This window comes from Halyomorpha halys, unplaced genomic scaffold, assembly GCF_000696795.3.
Source record: "Halyomorpha halys isolate HHAL.00 unplaced genomic scaffold, Hhal_1.1 Scaffold143.1, whole genome shotgun sequence".
Lineage (NCBI taxonomy): Eukaryota > Metazoa > Arthropoda > Insecta > Hemiptera > Pentatomidae > Halyomorpha > Halyomorpha halys.
In genome coordinates this window covers 216,262-240,730 of record NW_027114557.1, presented here as the reverse complement: position 1 = coordinate 240,730, position 24,469 = coordinate 216,262, and the positions used below count along the sequence as shown (strand labels likewise).

General features: G+C 30.0%; 1 protein-coding gene across 2 annotated transcripts in view; it reads right to left on the bottom strand.

The window, feature by feature from the left end:
* The window catches only part of oxt (Xylosyltransferase oxt), a 48,070-nt gene that overhangs the window by 17,816 nt on the left and 5,785 nt on the right, over positions 1-24,469 (bottom strand). The window contains exons 10-18 of one of the 2 annotated variants that reach the window (XM_014416920.2): positions 23,152-23,328; positions 22,957-23,062; positions 20,885-21,078; positions 20,435-20,560; positions 18,949-19,149; positions 17,541-17,695; positions 14,861-15,013; positions 12,415-12,561; positions 4,727-10,330 (exon numbers count right to left, since the gene is read on the bottom strand). In XM_014416920.2, coding sequence (XP_014272406.1) covers positions 10,324-10,330; positions 12,415-12,561; positions 14,861-15,013; positions 17,541-17,695; positions 18,949-19,149; positions 20,435-20,560; positions 20,885-21,078; positions 22,957-23,062; positions 23,152-23,328 — 1,266 coding nt within the window. In that variant the 3' untranslated portion in view covers positions 4,727-10,323. Of the gene's footprint in view, positions 1-4,726; positions 10,331-12,414; positions 12,562-14,860; positions 15,014-17,540; positions 17,696-18,948; positions 19,150-20,434; positions 20,561-20,884; positions 21,079-22,956; positions 23,063-23,151; positions 23,329-24,469 lie in introns of those variants that run through there. The other variant, XM_014416919.2, reaches the window with a different exon arrangement.

The window sequence follows — 24,469 nt, the reverse complement described above, 5'->3', positions numbered from 1 at the left end:
TCTCCAGAATTTTATTTTATGAAATCAAAGTGGTATCTGTGTGCGAGAAACAGTCCATAAGTTTTTGCCGCCTACCACAGTTTAGCTTTCCACGTAAAAGGATAATTTTTAAGATATTATAAATGGATTTATAAGATTTTATTAATGGTTCATTCATGAATAACGGTCGTATCCATGACAATTTTAGCTATGGTTTTTTTCATCCATAGCCAATTTTTGCCCATCTCTGTCACCGCCGCTCCATCATTGTTAGTTACTTAGATGCCGAGTATTTCGAAAACAGAGTCCAAGAACTCAGGAGGTTAAAAAATAAAGTTATTTCACACCAATATTTGATTACTTTAATGAAAACTGTTAACATGTTTATAGTCAAAACTGATGAGACTGCCAATCACAGTAAGGGAAAATAAAAAATGGCGGCTGTTCCAAAAGTAAAAAACAATTAATTTTTGAGTAAAAAAAAAATGTCTATTATTTCATGTCCGAAAATGGTTCAATATTCTCTGTACGGTGGGCATTATCTCAGATTGGGCATAGTAACTGTCCTAAAAAGTATATCTTGAAGTGTTTAAGGTGCACCCCTCTGAAGTTCATTTAATTCAAGAAAAACCTAAATTTTTCGCTCATTTTTCATTCGGTGCCCCAAATCAATAAAACTATCAATCCAAATAACTCATTCACAGATCTACCCAGACGCGAATTTGCCATAGTTTGGCAAACATGAAGAGATATATCAATGGAAACAAAATACGAAATAACCATAAAAAAAAAAAAAAAAGGTTTTCTTTATTTACTTACATTATTATAGACGAAAATTCACCCATTTCTATTATTTTTCAAATCAAAATTTACACAGAAATTCATACTACGAGTAAATTTCATTTATGAAAGACAACTTTTTCCTGCTCTGAAAAGTGCAAAAAAAAAAATTCCTCCCAACTAACTTCTGTTTAGTACTTTTTCATATAATTGACAGATATTAATGTTTTCTTAACTCCTCCTTAAATGCTTCTTACCTATTTTATAGTCATATAAGTTTTTGATATAAATATAAAATATCTAGTATTTTTTATTTTGTAATATATATTGTTTCCCTAAACCGAAATAGTTGGATGAGTCACTATAATGTAGGCACTACTATTAGTACAAGAGCCGGGAAGAAAAAAAGGCAGTTATCTCACCCCAATTTTTTATTACTTTAATGAAAACTAGATATAATTACTAGTCAAAAGTGATGAGTCTGCCAAGTATAGGTAGGGAGAATAAATAATGGCGGTTGTTTCAAAACATTAATTTTTCATTTGGAGCTCTATATCTTAAAAACTACCAACAACAATAGGATTTCTAAGAGAACATAATTTAAAGAAGAGTAAATTTTCTGAAAGATTAGCCCTAAAAGAGCTATTTACGCCCAATAGTTTTCGAGATATAGCTTTTTAAACAGCAAAATTTCTTAAAAATCTTCTGAAAGATTAGTAGTTAGCTAATTTATTTTGAGAAATCTATATCTCAGGGACTACGAGAGGTACAGATGTCTATTAGCTCTCAAATTAAAGCTAGTTTAATAGACTATAAATAAGGTTATGACCTTTACCTTCGTAGGAATAGTAGTTTTCATGATATTTGCTAAAATAAATTGATTTATAGTTGTTCGGACCATAAGTTTGATTTATGAAAAACTTCATTTCAGAAACCATTGGACGTACAGATGTTTGCCAGCGCTCGAATTAAAGCAAGTTAAATTTACTACAAAATAGTCGATTATGTTTATCTTTTTAGGAGTAGTAGATTTTATGATATTTGTCAAATTAAACTCACAAAATGTTAATTTATAGCTGTTCATATAAAATGTTGGATTTTTGACAAAAATATATCTCTAGATTCATAAGACGCACATATGTCTGCCAACATTCAAAATAAAGGAAATTTAACGTACTATAAAGTAGTTTATGACACTTAACAGAAAATTTGTCCGAATAACTATAAATCAATCTATTTTCATGTAAACTATTACTCCTACGAAGATAAACATCATAAAATACTTTATAGCTCATTAAACTAGCTTTAATTTGAGTGCTAATAGACATCTGTACGTCAAATGGTTTTTGAGATATAGATTTTTCAAAATTAATTCACGAATTACCGATCTTTCAGTATGTCCCACACAACATTTTTATGAAATTTTGCTTTTTAAAAAGCTATAACTCGAAAACTATTTAACGTAAATAACTCTATTAAGGCTCATATTTTAGAAAATTTCCTCTTCTTTAAATGACGTTCTCTTAGGTTTTCTTGTGTTGTTCCTACGTTTTGAGATATTGAGCTCCGAATGAAAAAACATTTTTTTATCACTTTGAAACAGCCGCCATTTTTTATTTCCTCTACCTATACTTGGTAGACTCATGTCTATGCAATTTTCTTTCCTTCTTTTCAACAGTGAAAAAATGAGTGAGTAGAAATATTCTGAACTGCCTCCGGGCAAGAGAGGAGAGGGGAAACAGAAGGATGCGAAGAAGAAAAAGGAAGCCTGGAGTAAGTTGACATCTTTCCATATTATTCACACCATATTCATCATTATCATTAAAACTCATAAACCCCTAATCAAAATTAATTAACAAACCTTAATCATAAATGTTGAAGTAATGCCTGGCCTTAGGTTGATGGAGCACTTCATACATATATTCTAATATTAAATACGTAATACTGAAGATTATGTTTTGATATTTTGTGATAATTGAAGATTATGTAGTATTAATTTTAATTGTGATCAATTTTTTCCAAATTTACTGACTTTTTTCAATTTCCTTATAAAAATGGGACAAATCAAATTTTATCAATTAATTTTTTTTTTTAAATTTGGTATTTGGAAAAGCTTAAATTTTTTTTCCTGGTGTAGTTTAAAAACTATTGATCTAATAATTGTTTCAAATATATATTCATCTGAATTATCCATATTTTCATGGATCCTCAAGAATTTTCAAATTGTGATTTATCCTCTGTTGCATCTCCATTTAAGACGTTTATTCTCCTAATATCCTTAAGGAAAAATGATTTAGGAAATAATTAACATTAATATTGTGGTAATATTTTTATTAAAAATACATAAATTATTGTACAAGAGTATTGCTTTTGTAAAAGATTTGAGTAAATTTACAAAGAGAAAAGATATCTTTTTTTTTTTCATTATTTGGTTTCTTTTTTGTTTACAAAATACAAAACATATATTAGTCACATAATAATCAATACAATTTTTTTTATTTTAATTTCGTTTTATAAGTAAACATTTTATCTCTTATCATTTACAACACTTTTTTCTAATTCTAGTATCAAAGATATAATCATTCAACACACAACTGGAGGTCATTTTCCACTCTAATTACAAAAAAAAAAATCTTTTTAATTATACAATGGTAAAACATTTGAATGGATTTTGTTAAATTTAAAAACTAATACCTATCATTTTAAAAAGTGAGCAAATGTTTCAAAGGAACATAAAATATATAGAAAAAAAAACTTTCTTCGGCGAATGTGAATGTTTAACTGAAACACAATTCTTCTATATATTCCTATGGCCATAAATTTAAACTTAAACAATTGCTTAGTTAAATCATTGTAAATACAATTTATATTTTGTTTATTGGTGTATTATAACAGATGCAATAAGTTTTTTTTTGTCATTTTTTTCCATCCAATTATTACTGAGATAAACAATATTGGAGATATATTTTTTGTGATATGTCGTGTTCTATAAAAATGTTTTAAAATAATTTACAAGTTGAATTTTAATTTAAAATGAAGCTCATATAAAAATTTTCTTCACATTAATAACAAAGTTATCACAGATAACAGTTAAAAATTCACAAATAAATGGCAAAAACAATAATAGTCAATTTAAAAAAAATTAACAAATTCATATTAATATTATTTGTATTATATTAATATGAATATATTTTACAATTTGTTTATATTTGTAATATATTACTATATTAAATCAATTAAGCATCAAGTTGTATAAATACAACTGGAAAGATGTCAATGCCCTTTTCAGACGAACAGGCATTGTTGAATGGCATGTATTGGTATTTGGAAATATGATAAAATTAGACTACTTTATGTGTATAAATATATACTATTTTTTTTAATTTCCTTTTCTCACTCTAGATGACAAAAATATCAAGAACACCGAAAATCAGAAAGAAAAAAATTTAAAATTATTTCCTATAATGAAAAAAAATAATGCTGTTTAAAAAAAAAAAAATCATTTTGAAGATTTATGACAAGATATTTTGGCCAATGAATGGTATAGCATCTTATAGGAACCTCAAAACCTCCCTTTGAACACAGTCTACAGTGATTAAAGGTTACTAGAATGTTAGTTCAGTTAAATGAAGGGACCTGCTGTCATAAATTCCAATTCTAAAACAGCTAGCTTTGAGAAATTCAAAACCATCTGAATGACCTCCGATATGTTGTTGTGGACTAGGGAGGAATTTATAAAAAATAACAAAGGGTTTGTGCTGCGCTGATGGATGCTACAAGTGAACAACTTCTAACAAAGGAAAACAGCCAAGCTGATCAATGCTCTGAAGCAGTGTTGCCATCAGCAGTGGGGTTTTATTCATCTTTATATTTAAAAATTGTTTAAGTTATAAATAAAAATTTTAAATACGAATCAAATGATAAACCAATTTTCTACAACAAACGTGAGGACATCAAGTAAATAGAATATTATTTGTTAACATTAATGAAAAAGGAAGTAGAAAAAAAAAAATAGGAAGGCAATTAGAAGACAAGTAAAGTGGTTCCAAATATGGTTAGTTTTTATGGGAGATAAAAGTTGCATACAGCCTTAGCAATAAATTTGGTAATTTTGAAGAACGTATGGAAACTATCGGCACAAATCACTGGAGAGAGTTTGTGGGAACGTCCCTATAACCTATGAGTCCTGGTTCAAATATAAATCATGGTGAGAAAATGCAGTTATGAGAATACTGAAACTTTTGTAGTGCTTGTTAAATGTCGTGTGCATAAACTATATTAGATACTCTGTTTGTTGAAGGAGGCAGTAGCAGTATACGTTTTTTATTATATTTGATTTAAGCTACTTTTGATCTTTATTATATTCCAATATTATTACTAAAATCATTAAATAATTATTGCCTTTTTCATACATATATATTTTTTGATAATGAGGTGTAGATAGTTGATCGTAGATTAATAAATGGAGAAGATGGCTGGGGAGGTGAGGTCAGCAAAAAAAACACAAATAAAGAAAAAATTATTTATTCGTGCCAACGTTTCGGCCAACATGCAGTCAGAATCTCTACTGAAGCTCCCTAATGTAGGCCTGAAATTGAGGTTGAAATGATTTTTTGTTTATTCGTGTTTTTATGTCGACTGCACTCCTCCCTTCCCCAACTATCTTCTCCACTTATATATATTTTTCAGTTATGTTCGTGTACGTAACTTTTGAAAATACTCAATTAAATATAATAAAAAAAATGTATTACAATTTTTAAAAAATGTGTATCTACATGTAATTCTTTATAAAATATTTTTAAAAAAGTTTAGTCTAATGAGTGCCTACCCACCACTTATATATGGCAACTAAATGACTAGAACTGGGTGAAGATGTGGGAACAATTAAAAAATCTATCCCCAAAACAACTCGAGGTAGGGATGACTGGTGCAAGTACAATAACTTTGATTTAATGGTATTCAATTTGTTGAAGGCAGTGTGGTTTTGGCTTTGGTATTGGTAACTGGCGGAGAAACTAGTCCGGCAAGTGGGCCTAGTGGTACATTTTGCCAACCCTGGGAAGCTAATTTGAAGTTACCACCGCTTACTAACAAAGTTGGGAGTGTCAAGATTCATTTTTCGGGACCGATGAGAAATAAATATTAACTACCCCAGGTGGGAATCGAAACCACACTACAACGTTCTGGAACCGAGTGCTCTGGGACCCACTTCCTAATGCACATGGACATCGGATCCCTAGATAGTGTTATTAACACAATGCTAAAACCACCTTATTTATCTATTGATTATTGATAAAGAAACTAATTTTTTTTTTTTTTGAATGGGACCAAAAAGCATCGGCCAAACCACAGCTCCTTTAGGAATGAAGCAGATTATACACTTCCATCACTATCTGGTAAGTCACAATTTAATAACCTAAAACTTTAGGGAAGATATCAGTGCGACACTGATAACACAATTACTGAAATCATAATTCAAAAAATAATATTAATTTTTCGTCTTTGAAAATAAACATTAGGTTAAACATATTATAAGTAAATTAAAGATTATAAATAAATTTGGTAACTAAATTAGTAAATTGTTGACCCCTATATCTTTCGCATCATTACATTTATCAAGCTCAGTTACAAGTTATCACTTAATAAACAAAAAACAACAAAATCTAAAGTACACAATAGGAGAATCGATGATACTACCACACACAAACACCAGTGGTCTACGCTGGGTAGTTGTGGCTGTGAACTGAAATATATAAGCATTTAGTTCTGTGTCCAATTTTTTGTTTGTTTTAAAAATTATATGTGTTACTTTAAGAGTTGTTTAGCTTCCTTCTCCACTCTGAGAAGAGGATAGTGGGTGACAGATGACTTAATGTAATTTCTTAATGGTAATACATTTAAAAAAAAAAATTACCCCTAAAACAGAATTTGGAAAACTTATGTTTTTAATTCATCAAAATGGAGCTACTCCGTTATATAGGCAAACCCTTCAATCAACTTCACCAAATACCAATAGATGCCAGAAAAAAATTTATTTATGAATTAAGTAATATCAAATATAAAATTTTACAATCATATGATGACTTATTGCTATTTCAAAGGTTTTAACAAGTAATAAAAAAGTATTAAAAAAAAAAAAAGGGTACAAAATTTTACATAGTAATGTAGAAAACGAGAATTGACAAACATTAAGGACCGAATTCATAGACGCCACAAAAAGTAAGTAAAAAGAATAACTAACCTAAGAAGAAAACTTAAAAAACAGGTATTAATAAATGGCCACTCAGGTAAGTTTGTTGTTATCACATTCCTCTATACATTCCACCAATACTGAATACGATAAGTCAATACCAATTGACCATTAAGTCACTGAATAAGTTTTCAACCATTTTGTACCCCTGCCTCCCTTTTCTTTAAAGAAAAAAATTGTTGCAACACCATAATTTTCCCAACGATCTAATTAAATAAATCCTGACCTCATATTATAATTATGTAATGGGCCACAAAATAATATACCATTTAAGCATGAATGAACATAAAAAAAATACCTTTTAATTTAAGTAATAATAATTTTAAATATAACTAAAACAAATTTTTGAAAAAATTTGTTATAATAGGGCTTCTTTTTCAAAATTTTTTTTAAAAATTGATAATTAATAAAAAATTTAACTTTCATCTGCAGGATTCACATTTCAAAGTTATAATTTTTCAAACTTATTCAGAATTCTAATTTCTTTATAATTGGAGTAATCTCATTTTTCCGCATCAGAGTATGAATATGATGCTCTAGCAATGATTTAATTAAAGTACCTACTGAGTTTTTTTTTTTTTAAACATTTGAGCTTGTCTTATTTTTTCGCACCTCACGAGCAGCTTCAAACACAAAAGCGAAACTTGATCTAAATATTACTTGAGGAAAAGTATGGATGGATTTCAAGCATTCAATCCCGAGATACTAAGACAAAAGTAACATTTTATGCAGAACCGTTTTTCCGTTTCATATTTTTTGTTTGAATTCTATTTGACTTTCTTCTTTTTTGTATTATGAAATATTTAGATGATGGCGTGATCCCTATTATATAGTCTTGGGCTTCCCTAGGGAGAGGGGGTGTGTCTCACAGGTTGGAAACCACTGGGTTGAGCGGAATTACATCAAAATTCATCCTGATAAAATGAAAAGTTTTACTTGAGTGCCATCAATGAATTCAGCCCTAAGATTTAATAAATTATATCACATAACATCTGAATGCCGAGAATGAATTCGAGAATCAACTTCTTCATATATATAATATACATATGGCACATATATATTGATACTAATCTCAGCCTACTAAATCTAATAACTATTGACTCCTATTAAATAAAAATAAACATTAATCTTTATAACCAGACTCTTCCCTCCCCTATAAATAAACTTTTCAAAGTTGATTTATCAACAAACTGGCATTCTGGCAAATAACTCTACTGTGATAATTTCCATCATACATGCATAAAAATATTATAAAATTTATATAAAACTCATTTAAAAAAGGGAAAAAAACATTAAAGTAATTATTTGACTCAATTACCAGTACAATATTAACTTCTAATATTAACAATCTTCAAAGAACAAATGTTCAACATTAAGACATCGAGTTAAACATGCCTATTACAAGGTAAAAAGTTAAAACATTATCTCAGAGGCTATAACGAGAAAAAGACAAATGTATGCATTACACATAAAAAACCATGCAATAAGATAAAATTTTAAATAATTAGTCACTTCTATATATTTATTATAAATGCTTATCCAAAAGACAGAATGAAAAATGATATGGATTATTGATTCCATCAGTAGAAACCATAAACTTCTAAACTCTCTATAATAAATTAAATTAAAAATAATTTAAAAAATAAAATAAAATTAAACTATACAGTGTCAAACTATTTACTAGTCTGGTATTGTAAGATCATATAACTCCTGCTTGCTAAATCTGTTGGAATCTGAGATCCTAAGAAATCTAAATAATATAAATTCATCATACAAATATACAGAAGGCATAAATCTGGGCGTGTTCAGTTTTAACAGTATTAAAATATTTCAAAAGAGAGCTCCAAACATTACTTATATTTTTTTTCTGGATTACGATATTCAATAATGGTTTCATATATTTTAATGTATTTTTACACATTATAGCCGACAAAAGTGAAATTTATAGAAATAATATAATGTACTAAAATTTTATTAGACATTATCATGCGTACTATCTAATAGTTTAAGGCAGAAAATATTAATTACAGGATAGTAATAATATCAGGAATAGAACAGCCATTTCTAGAGTCAATTCTAGCAGGAATTTTTTTGTTTACATTAAAATAGGAGAGTATACCAGCACTACCAGGATTGTTAAGTTACTGTAAACTCCTGTTCTCTTATTACATTACAAAAATTACTAGAATCGACCAGCTTCTCCCTCACATCCCCATACCACTTCCGTTTCATCTCGGGTCACAATATCAAATTATTCCTGTATAATTTTTTTTTTTCTTTAGTTGTAGAACATCGGTAAAAAAATTTCACTTAGAAAAAAAAAATTAAATAAAAAAAAATGCTAAGTGTCAAGTTTTCTCCCCTTTCTTCCCCCTTTTGAAGTTTAGAACTATTGACGACTTTCCGACTGTAGCGAAATTTCAACAATATCCCTGACATTCCCAAATCTCCTGAAAAGTAAATACTCTACAGTGGGAGGATCAGTTCACTAAGTGGACCAATTGTTCTTTTTGGCTCCTCTGGCTATCAAGAGGTTGGTTGCCGTCTTTTTTATAATTAGGAGAGCTGAGATTCAATTTCTTGGACTTATCGTAACTTAATATAACTGACTCAGGTTATAAATGATCCTAAATGGTCTACTTAAACTTTTGAAGATCATGAGTTGCAATTGAAAAAAGTATTAGAAAATTGAAATAATTATTATAATAAATTATATATGGCTTATCAACATACGCTTTTCTAAATGCTACCATCATAAAGATATCTAATTCAGGAATATAGAAGCACAGTTTAGTTGTGCTAACTTTCAATCACCTTCTTAAATTAATGACCTGAACTAAGACCGAGATTTCGGACTTTTAGCTATCAAAGCTGAACACACCATAAATTTCAGATTTCTTTAAGACAAAAAAATTACTTGAAATATTAAATATAACTAAACATATCAACGGACAGATAATTACTACAGGAAAAAAATATATAAATAATAACATCATAGAACATTAATAATAGTATTTTTAAACTTCGTGATGGAAAAATTATGTAAACAAACAAGATCAAAACAATATATAAGAGTTATAATTATATTCATAAGGAACCTCTCAGCAATTAGGAAAAAAATAATAAAATGTAAAAAAAAAAAAAAAAAGAACAAATAATAAATTTAACTGATCTGGTACACTCACATAAAAAAATAAATAAATGCTTTTGATATGGCTTCAAAATGTTTCAAAATAAAAAATTAATAATATAGTATGGTATTGTCAGGTGTAGCATATAATATCACAATGTTTTCTACCTTCTTCTTAGACCCATTACCATCTAAAAAGAATTAACAATAATAAATAATATTAGAACAATTCCAATTGACAAATGTTAAATTTAAATCAAATATTCTTAAGGTGATGTTTAGAATAAACAATTAAAATCCTGAGAAATAATACTTATGTCTAACAAGTTAGGTCCTGAACTTGCAGCATATTCAGTCCACAGGCTTATAATTTTAGTTTTTGTGTGACGTAAGATTGAAGGATAGTTTAATAAGTGAAAAAGCCAAGTGGTGCCATCTATTGACACAAGGAATAACCAATCACAGCACCACCTATGGGTGGGGACTATCAACTGAAGAGTCTAATTCCAGACTGGTTTGAACCCGCAGTCTGGGCAAGAATGGCACTCGCTCAGTTATTAGCACTAGACAAGGAAAAATGACAGGCTAGGAGCAGCTTAGAGTGGGCACAGATGGACACCTTGGGGCACTGGTCACCCACACATCAGCATAACCAGCAGCACAGGTGACCCATCCCAATGGGGTCCAAGACAACAAGTGAGCTCATTTCTATCACTTTCATTTAACTCCATCATCAAGTACCAGCACTTACAATTTTAAGTCGACATACAGACATAATTACGTTTCCCATAATTTAAATTTAAATTAACCCACAAACTTACATAGCACATAATTTTGACCTAACCTCATAAAAGCATTTTTTGTATTACTTAAGAATTCAATACTAAATTTATTTCAATCCCTTAATTACCGTCCATGCCTCTTCCTTGCCAGCTGGATCAATCAGTTATAATTAATTCTCACTAACAGAGGAGATATCAGAATTAAACACAGCACTTAAACTGTTACTTCAGATGAGCATGAAATTTTATTTAGCTTACTCACTCTCATATGCACATTTGTCTTATTATGCTTTCTATTCCATAAATCCAACTTCAATTAATATGAACTTCTATTTTTAAAGTGCATTTTGGGGGGCAAGACCATGACAGACTTTTTTACAAATATTTCTTGTCATCAAAGAGTTCTGAGTTGTAGAGGAAAACTAGGCAAATGTCTTCCCTTTAAATGGCCAAGAATTAGAAAAGTTGGAAACATGCTGGATGTTATTTTCCCTCCTTATTTTAATAGTATGCACAGTTGGCTATTATTAAAGCATCTGAGCATAATAAATCAAAGAAGCTGTTTTCTATTTTTTTCTTTTTTTTTATGATAACTTGATGCTATATAGAATTAATTTATGGATTACTAGAGGGCAGTGATAGGCAAAAATTAGCTATAGCTAAAGTTGTCATGGATACGACCCTTATTCATGAATGAACCATTGATAAATTAATATCGTATCCATGGTAATTTTAGCTGTTAGTTTCATAGTTGCCCCACTCGGATAGAGGAGTACTCAATGTCTGCCCTTTGGCGGACCAACCCCCATTTTACAAATTATAACTCAATGAAATAAAACAATTTAGTCAAATGAAAACTCAATTTTTTACAACCCTTTTTCATTATTCTACCTTATATGTAAAATAAAATGTTACACAGTGATAACTAAAAATAGTTTCTTAAATAGAAAGAAGTAATAATAATTGAAATATTTAGTAAATACTAACGTCATGCTAAGGTCTGCACTTACACCTTAAATGTTCAGTGCTAGAGTAATAGCGTATAAGAATAAAGGGGGAAGTACAGGCCATATTTCACTCTATTTATAGTCCTAATGTAATGTTTTTCTTCATCTAAATAAGTAAAATTTGTTTTATAATAATATTAAAAAAATATCCCTTCAGTTTGTTAAAGTTCTTGATAAAAAATTTCAGTTAGATTATTCAATAAATCTGTGAAACATTATATACTTATTTTATTACCCTGACTTTATATGAAAAAAATGTATAGCTTAATGAAATGTTTAACAAATATTAATGCTGTCCTGAAATTTAAGGGAAGCAGGTTTCAAACTCTGACCTAAGAGCCCTTTAATTTAAAAACAAGAAGAATAAAAGTCATTGGTGCATTCTGTGATTATAAATGAAAAACAGGACTTTCTTTTATATTTTTTTTCTTACAAAATAATTTGTCCCAGAAAAAAAAAAAAAAAACCATTGATAAACCATCTTACCTTTTCATTCTGCCAGAGAATTCATCCACCCGGGTTAGTTCTGATTTTGGATCAGGCGAAAGTGAACTCCAGTTAGTGTTTTCACACACTGGAAGGTCACACCACTTCCTTTTCTTCACGACACAGCTCTCGACAATTTCATAAAACCTAAAAAAAAAAAAATTTGAAGTAAGGAAAAAATATCAGCAAAGAACGTAGGTAAGTATAGCTTCCTCACTGTTTCTACTGAGTAAGAAGGTACATATATTTTAACAAAATATTTTATCATTAAAATTTTTTTAAATGTGTACTATTACAACCCATGGAGAGAAAGGGGTACAATACTTAGTAAGAAAGTACTGTTCCAAATCAACGGTTGTGCAAGGAGGTGCTTTGTTCAGAATCATACACGATCACTAGATTTTTATCCAATTAAGCTGGGTGGACCCCGGAGGGCTCTAGAACCCAAAGAGCTGGATCACAGCTACAGTGAAACAGAATATAATTATCTGCCAAAGCCAGATTCAAACCTGGGTCCTTGAAGTTAGTAGCACAATGCCTTATCACTGAGCTTCCCTCTCTTCTCCCCCTCTTCACAAACTTTATTATTTTTTTAATAAATTTGATAAATCATTATAAAATAATATCTATAGGAAAAGCTGTGTTTGAAAGATATATGTAAAGAAAAATCTGTTTGCATAAAGTGAAGCCAAAATAGAGTAAGGCATTTGATAAAATTAATAAATAATGAACCATTGTTGCACTGATCCCCAACTTTTCTCCAAATTTGTAAAATCACTTTCGAAAAAGAGGTGTGCCGAGAAAAATATATTTATGTACATTCAAGCAAAAGTTCTTACCAATCATATCATACCAATGACAGATTTAATTAAAAAAGATTATTTTACAGCAGCATCAGCTGTAAAATAATCTTTTTTAATTAAATCACAGATTTAATTAAAAAAGAGAACCAACCAAACTGCAAAAACTGTCAGCCTCAATCAACTATTCAACATATAATAAAGGAGTGCACACTTCTGCATTTCTAGTGTTTCTAAATAATCCAATGCCATGTTGTAGAGAAGCAGCATAAAAGAATCCATAAATATCAAAAAAATATTTTTAAAAAATCACTTATATACAAAAACATAAGAATCATAATAAATATCAAAATAATATTTTAAAAAATATTGTTTATAAGCAAAAACATAAGAATCATAATAAATATCAAAAGAATATTTTTAAAAAATCACTTATATACAAAAACATAAGAATCATGATTATTATACCTATGGGAAAATTAGGATCTTAATAAATATAGAAGTACAGGAGGATTAGGTGTATGTTTAATATAGAGATTAGAAGTACTTTGTCAATATAGAAATCAAAAATCCCCCCCCCCCCACTAAAATAATTGTCGCGACATCCTATATGGGTATATACAAGTTCTTTTTGAAAAAATAATTAAAACATTAAAATGTATTTAGCTATTAAGTAAATATAAAATAAATGTTTCATTTAAAAAGTTTCTGGTTAAAGAATCCTATGAAGAAGTCGCATGAAATGAAAACTTGATCCCCCCACCATGGTTAGAATAGGTTGGCTACATCTAGATAATCCTCTCCCTCCCTCACCTCTGTATGTCAGAAATGACCAGGAAGAGGGTCATAAAAAAAAAAATAATAAAAAAATAAGATTAAAAAAGTCTGGTCAGGAAGTAATTGTTCCTGCCTTTTTCGTTGGAGTGGTAGTATACAATTATATTTTTGTTAAACAGCTTTAAATCTGGTTTGGAATTCTTACATTTCAATTGGCAGTGAAAGATTGTATCAAACCTATTAAGCCACTATTGCACTGCCAACTTGAGATTAAAGAAATTAATCTAATATGCTCAACTGGCTCTATCTCCAGAATGGTTTTGAAATCACAATAATACTTTATACAGGCAACATATGGCATGACATAAAATTCTTTGATAGTTCAAACTCAATTTTTACAAAAATATTATTATTATTATAATTAATTCGGCTCCACAACTCGATGTCGAATACTGGCCTCCTGCATCAGCCTCAACCAATCATTACGATCTTGTGCGGCCGCCATCCAGTTCTTCACTCCCATCATAGTCCTGGCATCACCACTTACACCGTCACTCCATCGAAAGTGTGGTCTTCCTCTGCATCTTGCTCCATCCATGTATTACCTCAGTCACCATTTTCCTTGGCAGATCACTTTCAGCCATCCGAGCAACATGCCCTGCCCACCTCATTCTACTGAACCTCACAAACTGGACAACATCTGGTTCCTTATATAAAACTTTGAGCTCTTGGTTTGTTACAAAAAATTAGGAAAGTTTATTGTAGTTTTCAACACCCCAAATGAACATTATTGAAAATAATAATATAAACATTTGAACAGTTAGTCCCAGTTACTCATGAATAAAGTAATATAAAAAAATTCTACTTGCCGACTAGAAAGGGAATCTATCCACTGTTGCAGATCTTTACCAGTTCTTCTGGCATTGGCAAGAGCTCTCCTTTCTAAGGCATTGCCACCTCCTCGTATGCCCCAGTCTTCTCCTCTCTTCGGATATCTTTCAGATGGACCACGATGCATAAAACTGTAACAAAAATTTTAGTTAATGGCCTTTAATTGACTACTAAATTAAATAGAAATATACATCTATTTATCTGCTATTCCCTGAAAAATTTACAGCTAACTCCCGAAGCATTTAGTTTTCTTTCAATGCAATTTATAAAACAATACATATACCATCAATGGTGGATTTGATATTGTCTATTATGTAAAACATGAACTATTTCATCCAATTTTAGTCTTATACTTTTACATAAATCTAGCTTTGCTCTCTGTAACAAGTTCTGAAATTATATATTGTAATATCCTCTTTTTTGATAAATAGTTATTTTTTATATATTAATAGGTTATGAACCAACATTCAATATTGTTTATTTGGTTTATTAAACTAAAAAGCAGACTAACTAATTTAATTATTCATAAGTTATGGAGACCAAAACAGACTCGTTTCAAATATTTCAAGATGGTGGCACACGTCCTTCCGAAGTCTGTTGAATTACTGCTATGTTGAGTAGGTAGGTTACACGTCCATCTTATACACCGCAATGCTATAACTTGAATTATATTTACTGGGTGTAGGTCCCTTAATTCAGTGTTATATAGTCTTCTAAATTTTCCCGTTAATTCATCCTTTTTCGGTCCAAAAATTTTGCACAATACTATATTTTTGAAAACCCTAAGACGTTGTTCAGTGTAAGAGGTCACGTCTCACATTCATAAAGAACAGTGAGAAGGATAATAGTTTTGTAAATTCTAATTTTAAAGTTTTTCGATAGAAGGCGCGAGCTAAGAAGTTTCGAAATGGAAAAATAACAAGCATTTCCCGCCTTCAACCTAGCTTTTATTTCCTCATCGATTTCGTTTTTTCTAGTTCCCGTAGAACCTAAATACTTAAAACTTATCTACCGTTCAACCGTATTTTCTCCTATATCTATATCACCGAAATTGCTCGAGTTTCTACTGCTAACCATGTATTTTGTTTTATCCGTATTTATTTCAAGACCTAGTTCCTTACTGGAGTTTATTAGCGTGGTTGTATTTAGTTCAATAGTTTCTTTGTCCTCACCCAATAATACCAAATCATCAGCATACCCAAGCACCGGTATTTTACCACCCAAAGTTAAACCCTTTTCAGTATTCATCACACTTTTAATGACATATTCCAGTGCTAGATTAAATAAGAAAGGTGATAAAGAATCACCTTGTTTTAAACCCGACCGGACCTGGAATTTCTCAGAATAATGATTACCGATTTGTACCTTATTAAATGTTTTGGTCATGCACATCCCTACGAGATTTACTAACTTCTTTGGTATTCCCTGTTCGATCAGAATACTATACAGTTTCTGGTGGCCAAAAGAATCGTAAACCTTTTGGAAATCTATTAAAAGCTGATGAACTACCCTGTTGTTTTTCAATTTTTTCTGCAAGATTTGCCGTAATGAGCTTATCCTCAAGACCCACAAAAATATATATCTAGAACTGTCAAGAAAAAAGTTATCATGAAGATATATAATAACTTATATATATAGAAATAATTCAAAAATTATTTAAAATAAAATAAAAAGAATTTTATTAATTTTAACTAATTTCAAATATAAAAGATAGCTTGGGTTCAAATTAAAAACTTTAATATTAAATAGATAATAGAATTTTATTTAATATTTATAATATAATAGACTCTTAATCTCAGGGCGGGTTTCTAGGCAATCAGAAACAGACACTTTTACTATTAACACTTAATTAAATTAATATCTCTTTTACACATGTATTTAAATTTAGGTATAACAAAACTAACCAATTTCACAATCTTCTTTTGATTATTCTTGGTATCTTCTTTTCTATAATGCTATGTCCTACCATCAAAAATGGCTTCCAGTCCTTCCAAAAAGCTATGTCTCTCTCACAACAATAGCTTCCAATCCTTACCGCTTCCAGCCGACAGACGTCCTCTCACCAGGTAATCCAAACCAAGCGTCCTTTTTTCTTCGAGGGCGACTCTCTGATGTCTCCCTTTTCAAGATGTCCACCCTTGCTAGACAAAATTGATGAGGACCTCCTCATCCTGGAAACATCATTTCCAATCCGCGCCCAAACAACTGATGAATTGCCAAAAACCAAAACCTGTCTCGATGTTCCAGTTAAAATCGATTGTCGCACAACAGTTTTGGATTTTTGCAAATGATTTACTTTCTGAATATTATTCTTTAGCACTATTTCTTGACTTATATATTTTCTTAAATTTAGTGTATTTTCAATTATGATGGAAAGTTAAAATAGAGTTTATAAAATATTTGAATCTGCTCAACATGGCCACTATTCAACTGACTTTTTGAAGGATATGTACCACCATCTTGGTTTTGTTTTGAATAACGTATTTATCATAGACAATGAAAATTGGTTAGCTTGCTTTTTGGTTCAACAATACTGAAACGATATACATAAAATAAAAACATAACTAAAATCACATATATAAATATCAACTATTGATTTAAAAAGAGGATATTACAATATATATATGTATATATATAAATTATCAAAAATCTACATACCCAGCTTCCCTCTGGGTTAAAGGAGAACCGTTCAAGAGCTCAAGAGGTGTTACAAGGAAAGAGGTTTCAGAATGAGCTTTCCCTCCATATAATACCCTCAGTGTCCAAATCCCAGGAAACAGTGGTGCCTTCAACGAGCTTTTTATGAACCCTGTCTAAAAAAAAAAAAATAGTAATAATAAATTTATTGAAAAATGACTAAACACAGAAGACTACACAGTGCAATTAATAAAATAAACACTAAACAATATAATAAAATAAAAAACTAAACACAGGCTATCAACAATGAACTTTATTTTTTCTGACCTCTATTTTATTCTTATTTCTCTTATTTTTCATATTTTAGAGTGTACAGTATTTTTATAATTCTCTTTTATCTACTTTAATATTTTTTATTATTTTAATTTTTTGTATAATACTTTTTTTTATTCCTTGTTTATTTCTAGTTTTTATTGTACATCTTATTTTTCTTTAATTTACTTCGTTCATTTTAATATGAATTCTCACTTATTTTTAATTATACCTTAGTTTACATTTATTTCATGTTATCTTATTCTCTTACTCTATTACATAATTTTAGCTGTTTTTTTTTTTGTTTTTTTAGCCTGAGGAAGCCCTACAAAGCAAACGCGAGCAGAGCCTTCTTCTCTCTTTCAAGAATATACAAAACATGAAAAATTTCTAAAAATCTTAAGCTAAGAGTGTACAATAAATAAAATTACATGATAAAGCCAACTCTGAGACCTGGGCTCTAACAGGTATCCTAGAAAGTAGAATCGAGAGATTCGAAAGAAAAGTCCTCTATACAATTTCAGGAGTGATCTGAAATCAGAGCCTTAACACACGGAAGAGAAGAACTAACTTTGAACTGCTTGCAAAGACTAGTCAGTCAATACCTCATAATATGATGGTAAGTAAGTTAAGATGGGCAGGACATGTGGCTTGAAGTAATCCATCAGGATATCTTAGCCAAAGATCTACAAGGTCTGTAGAACCAACTAAAAATTTTTTTTTTTCCCTAATGCCGCCCGTAGGTCAGTGGTTAATAGATAGTCTTACCAATTTGATGTCTATTGGTGGTACCGATTCGAATCCGGCCTGAGGTGTTGGCTTTTTTCAATGAGTGGTGGTCCCACAAAATGACAAACTTTGACCCCCAACCATGGTTAGACAGTATAGGACTCCAATAATGGAAGGAAGTCTTTGCCGGGAAAAAACAAATTTTTTTTGTCTCAATCGTTTGTTTTTTGCTCTTTCCATTTATGTTGATCCATTACTCACAATATGAAGATAAATAAATATATCACCAATTCTTCAGTAAGTAAATGCTATGGATTCTACTACACTATTTCTAAAATAAAAAAATTATAAGTATAATTAATTTTAAAAAACAAATATATATACTTACAAGACTATCGCCTGAGATTGACAGAAAAGAAACATCAGCTAAGGTACCAATTGGATCTATCCATAGTAAAGTTAAGTTATAACCAGATATAGGTTGTTCCAAATAATAAATCGCAACCGGTTCTGAAAACGGACCCAGGGTCCGCAGCCAATTTCGAGCCACAGACTCCTTCTGGTCATAATCACTGCTTACTTCAACTCTCTGAAATTCATAATATCATAATTTTTTTAAAAATATATACAATTCTAATTGTTCTGACATCAACAGAGTGAGTTAGAATTAATGCAGAACTAAACCTCAACTTGGATAAAGAAGTTAAAATAAAAAGTCAGGACTATTAAAAAAAACTTTATTTGAATATGTCTTTGTAAGTATAATATCAGTAATTGAGAAGCTTAGTAGCAACGCAAAAATATCTTGAAAACAATTTTTTGTACCTACAAATAAGTGTTAATAAACTTCCATCAACCAATTCTTATGAAAAAATCTTTTGAAAACATGATGGTAAAAAGTTAACCTCTCCATGGGGATATTTTAGACCAAGTATGGCAGATTTTTCAAAATGGCCACCATATGTTTTTAGGTTTATTGCCAATAATTCCCAAAGTATTATAAGTATCTAAGATCATATATAAAACTATTATATTGTGATAACTTATACAATAAAATTCTTTGGAAAAAAAAAATTAGTGTTTGAAAAATTGTACTTTGGAAAATATTGAACAGAGTTCCTTTTGGGATCGATTTGAAGCTTGTTTGTTAGATCCATTATTAAGCAGTTTATAGTGATTTTTTTTTCCCTCTGCAAATAGTACTTTTTCCCACATTTATAAAAAGAATATTCACTAAATGTTGTCCTTGTAAAATGAAAAATTATACCTTGAAAAATATTGAACGTAAAAAGTTCTCTTAGACTCAATTTGAAGCTTGTTCGAAACATCATAAAGTGGTTTATAATTATTTTTCCATATGAATAGCAGTTTTGATAATATTTACTAAAAGAAATTCACATAATGTTTTTCTTATTAATTAGAAAAAAAAATATTGGTGCATGAAAAACTGATTTTGGAAAATATTGAACGTAAAGAGTTCTTTTAGGGATCAAATTTTAACACATTTATTCAACTATAGAAAAGTTATTATGAATTTCTTCCTCAATAAAATTTATGCTTCAGTGATGGGTATAATACTGCAACTAAAATTATTATTTCCTAAATTGTCACTTGTACATTTTGGGTTCTAATCAGCCCCATTTAATAGTATCAGCACTAATATTAGTACCACCAGTGTTTTAAGTTAAACAATAATGTAGTATATCATAGATATCAACACAAAAAGCAATTTCGGTAAAAATATTACAAATTTTGGACATAAAACTATAATTTATTCAAATTCATGGGCCAGACGGAATGTCTTGCTTTCCTCATTTTTTTATTAAGATATGTTTATGATAATCACATAATTATGAAATAACAAGCATACGTACTTTGAGAGCCGAAAGAGAAGCCATCGTTTCCAAAACAGTGTAATGACCAACAGGCCGTACCCATGTTTCCAGAAGAATTGAATCATGGTTTCCTTTCGCAGTTATGTTATACAATATCAAAGATCCCTGAAAGAAGTCATGACATAAGGTAAAATCAAATAAGTTATAGAATGCAAAAAAAAAAGTAAGGGAACGTCCAATATTCCATAGTCAAAAAAGAAGAACTGGTCAAGGATCCTTTAGTTAAAGAGCATCCTTCTGGAAACTCAGATAAACACGATACCTTGACCAAATATAAAGGTGTGATTTTATATTCTGACGTATCAGTATCCGGCTTGGTGCCAGAATCTCTCATATTGCTTGAAGAGTGTCAAAAATAACTCTTAACGTTATTGATAGTACTAAGAAAATACCAAATAAAATCTTTTACAGTTCTAATAAAAAACTTACGACATATGCGTCATAACGATAATAAGATGTTATCTCCAATATTTTGTTAGTCGAAGATATACTGCAATTTAACTTTCTTCTAGAAGTAGCCCTTGCGAGACTAAGAGCGATACTTATCAATGCATCATCAGGTCGAGGCCCTAGGTCCAAAGAGGAATAAGTAGAATGCCAATAGCTCTCCATAGCGGTGACGTCTGAAACGTTGAAAATAACGATACAATAGGATAGGTTCAAAAATCAAAAAAATGCAGTTTACAATAACAAACCAAATAAAGATCAGAGAGAAAAAATGAGCTAACTCTTTTTTTTTAAAGACTCACAATAGTTTCCAAGAGATTTTAGGATGAAAAATTTGATGATAAAGTTTTTAAAAAGGAGAAAAACGAGCTAAAAAGTAAATAATTAGTTGTAATCCTACAACTTAACTTTCAAAGGTTTTTTTTTTGTTAAAACTTTATTCTTTTTTCTTACTACAGTTTTGAATTTTGAAAATTTGAATGTATAGATGGGTATAAGGAAAACGCACTGTCTTAAAGACGAAATATTTTGAAAACAGCATTATTAAAAAAGAAAAAAAAAAAGTATATGAAAAATAGGACTTATATTCACCTGGGAATACATTTTGTAATATTAAAAAATTGTAAAAATAAATTGTAAGAATTAACTTGCTTTATTATTCGCACATCTCAAATTAAGCCTGATGCTGACAAGGTTTAAATTAATAAAACTAGATATGAAAATTTTATTTTATTTCAAATTTTATAACACTATTCACTCTATTATCTCAGGGCGGGTTTTCTAGACAATCACAACAAAAATATTATTCTTAAAATAAATGTAAACATTATTTGAGGGGTGAAGTGCAATGGAACTAATTATAAAGTTAAGCAAGCTAACCGTTACTATTTTCAATGATGATTCTTGATGTTAGTTACTTGACAATAATTAATAAGGGATGCACCTCCTAATTGCTGTAGATTATAAGATGGAAGGACTTTACTGCTAAAATGTAAACTAAGGATGATCAGCCACATAGCTTCCAGAACATGTCCACTCTCCCGCCATCTAAACAAACAAGTACCTCTTTCTTCATTTACCAATCCTCCATAGTCGACGCAAACATCAATTGTCACACAAAGGTTTTGAATTTCTTGCAATGATTTATGATATAGATATTTCATTGATAATTATTCTCCACTTCTATTTTCTTCTGGATTAATGGGCAATATAATCATGGCAGAGAAAGTACAAAAGTTGAAAACATTTTAATTTACATGCTCAACCAACTACAGAAGGGCGCACACCCGCCATATTGACTAATTGAAAAAGTTTGCTTTTAATTCCATATCTCGCAAAGTTAGAATGACAGTCAAAATTCAACGGCCAGACTGATTCAATCATGAAGGCCTCTTTGACTAATGTTTTCTTTTATATAAGATATCGAGCAGTAAGGATCTTGTGCAATATCTCTTCCAGTTCGAAACAAACATAAAGCTTGATTGATCATTATTTTTGCACTTTCCTGCAAAATAAAGTGAAATGAACCATACAAATGAAATATCCTCAGCCTCCCTTCTATTTCATCATTATTACTCCTGCATGATCAATCTAAACTTTCATCTTTGGTTACTTTTTACTCTTATTCTGACTGTAGGGATCCCTTTACACTAGGAATCTAAAGCTATTTTTAAACTCTTTCAACTTCGCTCTCGTAAAGAGTATTCAAAGATTCCAAGATAAACTTTATTATTACTATAACATCTAAGAAAAAATGAGATACCTCAAATTTTCCTTGTAGTCTTCAAATTTATTAAATAAAACAACCATATAGTGGGTATCATGAAGGTTTAGTAAATAAATAAAGGCACAAAGTATAAGAAATAGGACTTTTAAAGGAGTTCGCTTACATATGCAATGCATTAAGGTCAAGGAAGAAGGATTCTTGAATAGTAGGTGAATGCAACTGAAACATCTGGAAAGGAAATCGGATGTAGGATTTTAGTTATGAGATATGACTGTAATTCAATAAATTTTTGTAAAACAGAGAACAAAAAATCTTCGATTACACTTACTCGAGGGAAAAGGTCCATATAACCAGGCCTCAACTTGATTGATGATACTTTGATCTACAGCAGGCTCAAATTTCCGAGCAAAGAAGACAGGTTTTAACTTAGTACTCTGAAAAAAAAAATATATATATATATAATGAAGTTGAAAATTAGCTGATTTTTTTTTTTAAATAAAAATTATTTTATAATCAAATGTACCTGAAGTCTGCCCCAATCTTCAAGACGGAAGTTATTTGGCGAACAACCGCACCAATCAACAATATGTTTGTATTGGCACTTACAGCCGAGGTGACGACGCCAGTTAGTCACATGAAGGTTGTTATCAATATATGTTCGACAAAACGGTGAATTTCGTAGAGCAGTATGAAAGAAGCTCTAAAAATATATAGAAAATAAAATTGTAAATAAATTATAATAATTTATTAAGTATAAATACATCTAAGGAGATGATGGAAATATGAAAAGTATGAATTGTTGCCATGATCAAAATACAGACACTGATAAAGACATAAAAAATAAGAATAAAAAATAATTACATAAAAGTAAATCATAATTCTACTAAATTTTTTGAGTTAGAATTAAAAAGGTGTTATAATTAAATATTTTTGGGTGAATAAAAGTTAAAAGATTTAAGACATATTGTAATTCTGAGATAATAATTATTTTCAATTTACAGGTATTTTCCTTATTTAATTGTATTATTATATGTATTAATGTGCATTAGCATTTTTAAATCTATTTAAATACGATTAATTTTTTTTTTTTAATTAAAATAATTTTTTATAGTTGAATTTAAAGATCATAAATTGCTGAAGGTAACAGGAAGAGGAAGGCCAGAACTAACCCTGAATAAATCTGATACATACAGCATTGAGTATATGCGAACTATAAATCTATATAACATTAAAATATTCATCGCTTCAACCAAACTGAAATTTATTAAAAATTAAAGAGTCCATAATGCTTCATTATGAACATAAATTTGTCTAATTAGTGAAATTAAATAAAAAAGGCATTTAATTGTTAATATAAGGGGCCACATAAGCAAGCCTTGGCTTAGAGAAGAAATAATTTAGTCTTCCTTATACTTTGGTTCAGCTAGCATCTATGCTTGTTTGTGATCTGTGGTTACGAATCACTGCTTTAACCACTCTGCTTGGATATATTCAGGTTGTGATGCAATATCCATTAGCAACAATCAACTACTTTTACTGCCCAAAGAAAAGTGGAAAGCACTCAGGAATTTTTTTTTTTTTTTTTTATGACCCCCCTTCCTTGTCATTTCTGACATAGGGGGGTTATCTACAGGTGACCAACCTATTATAACAGCCATGTTGGGGATCAAGTTTTTCTTGTTTGGGACTGCCACTTAATGAAAAAAGTCAACGCCCAAGGCCAGATTTGAACCAGTGCCGCCCTTAGATTTCAGATTGATCCTTAATCCTTTCCAATCTGGTTTTCGCTCCCAACATTCCACACAATCCGCTTTATTGAAAATTTCCCAAGACCTCCAATC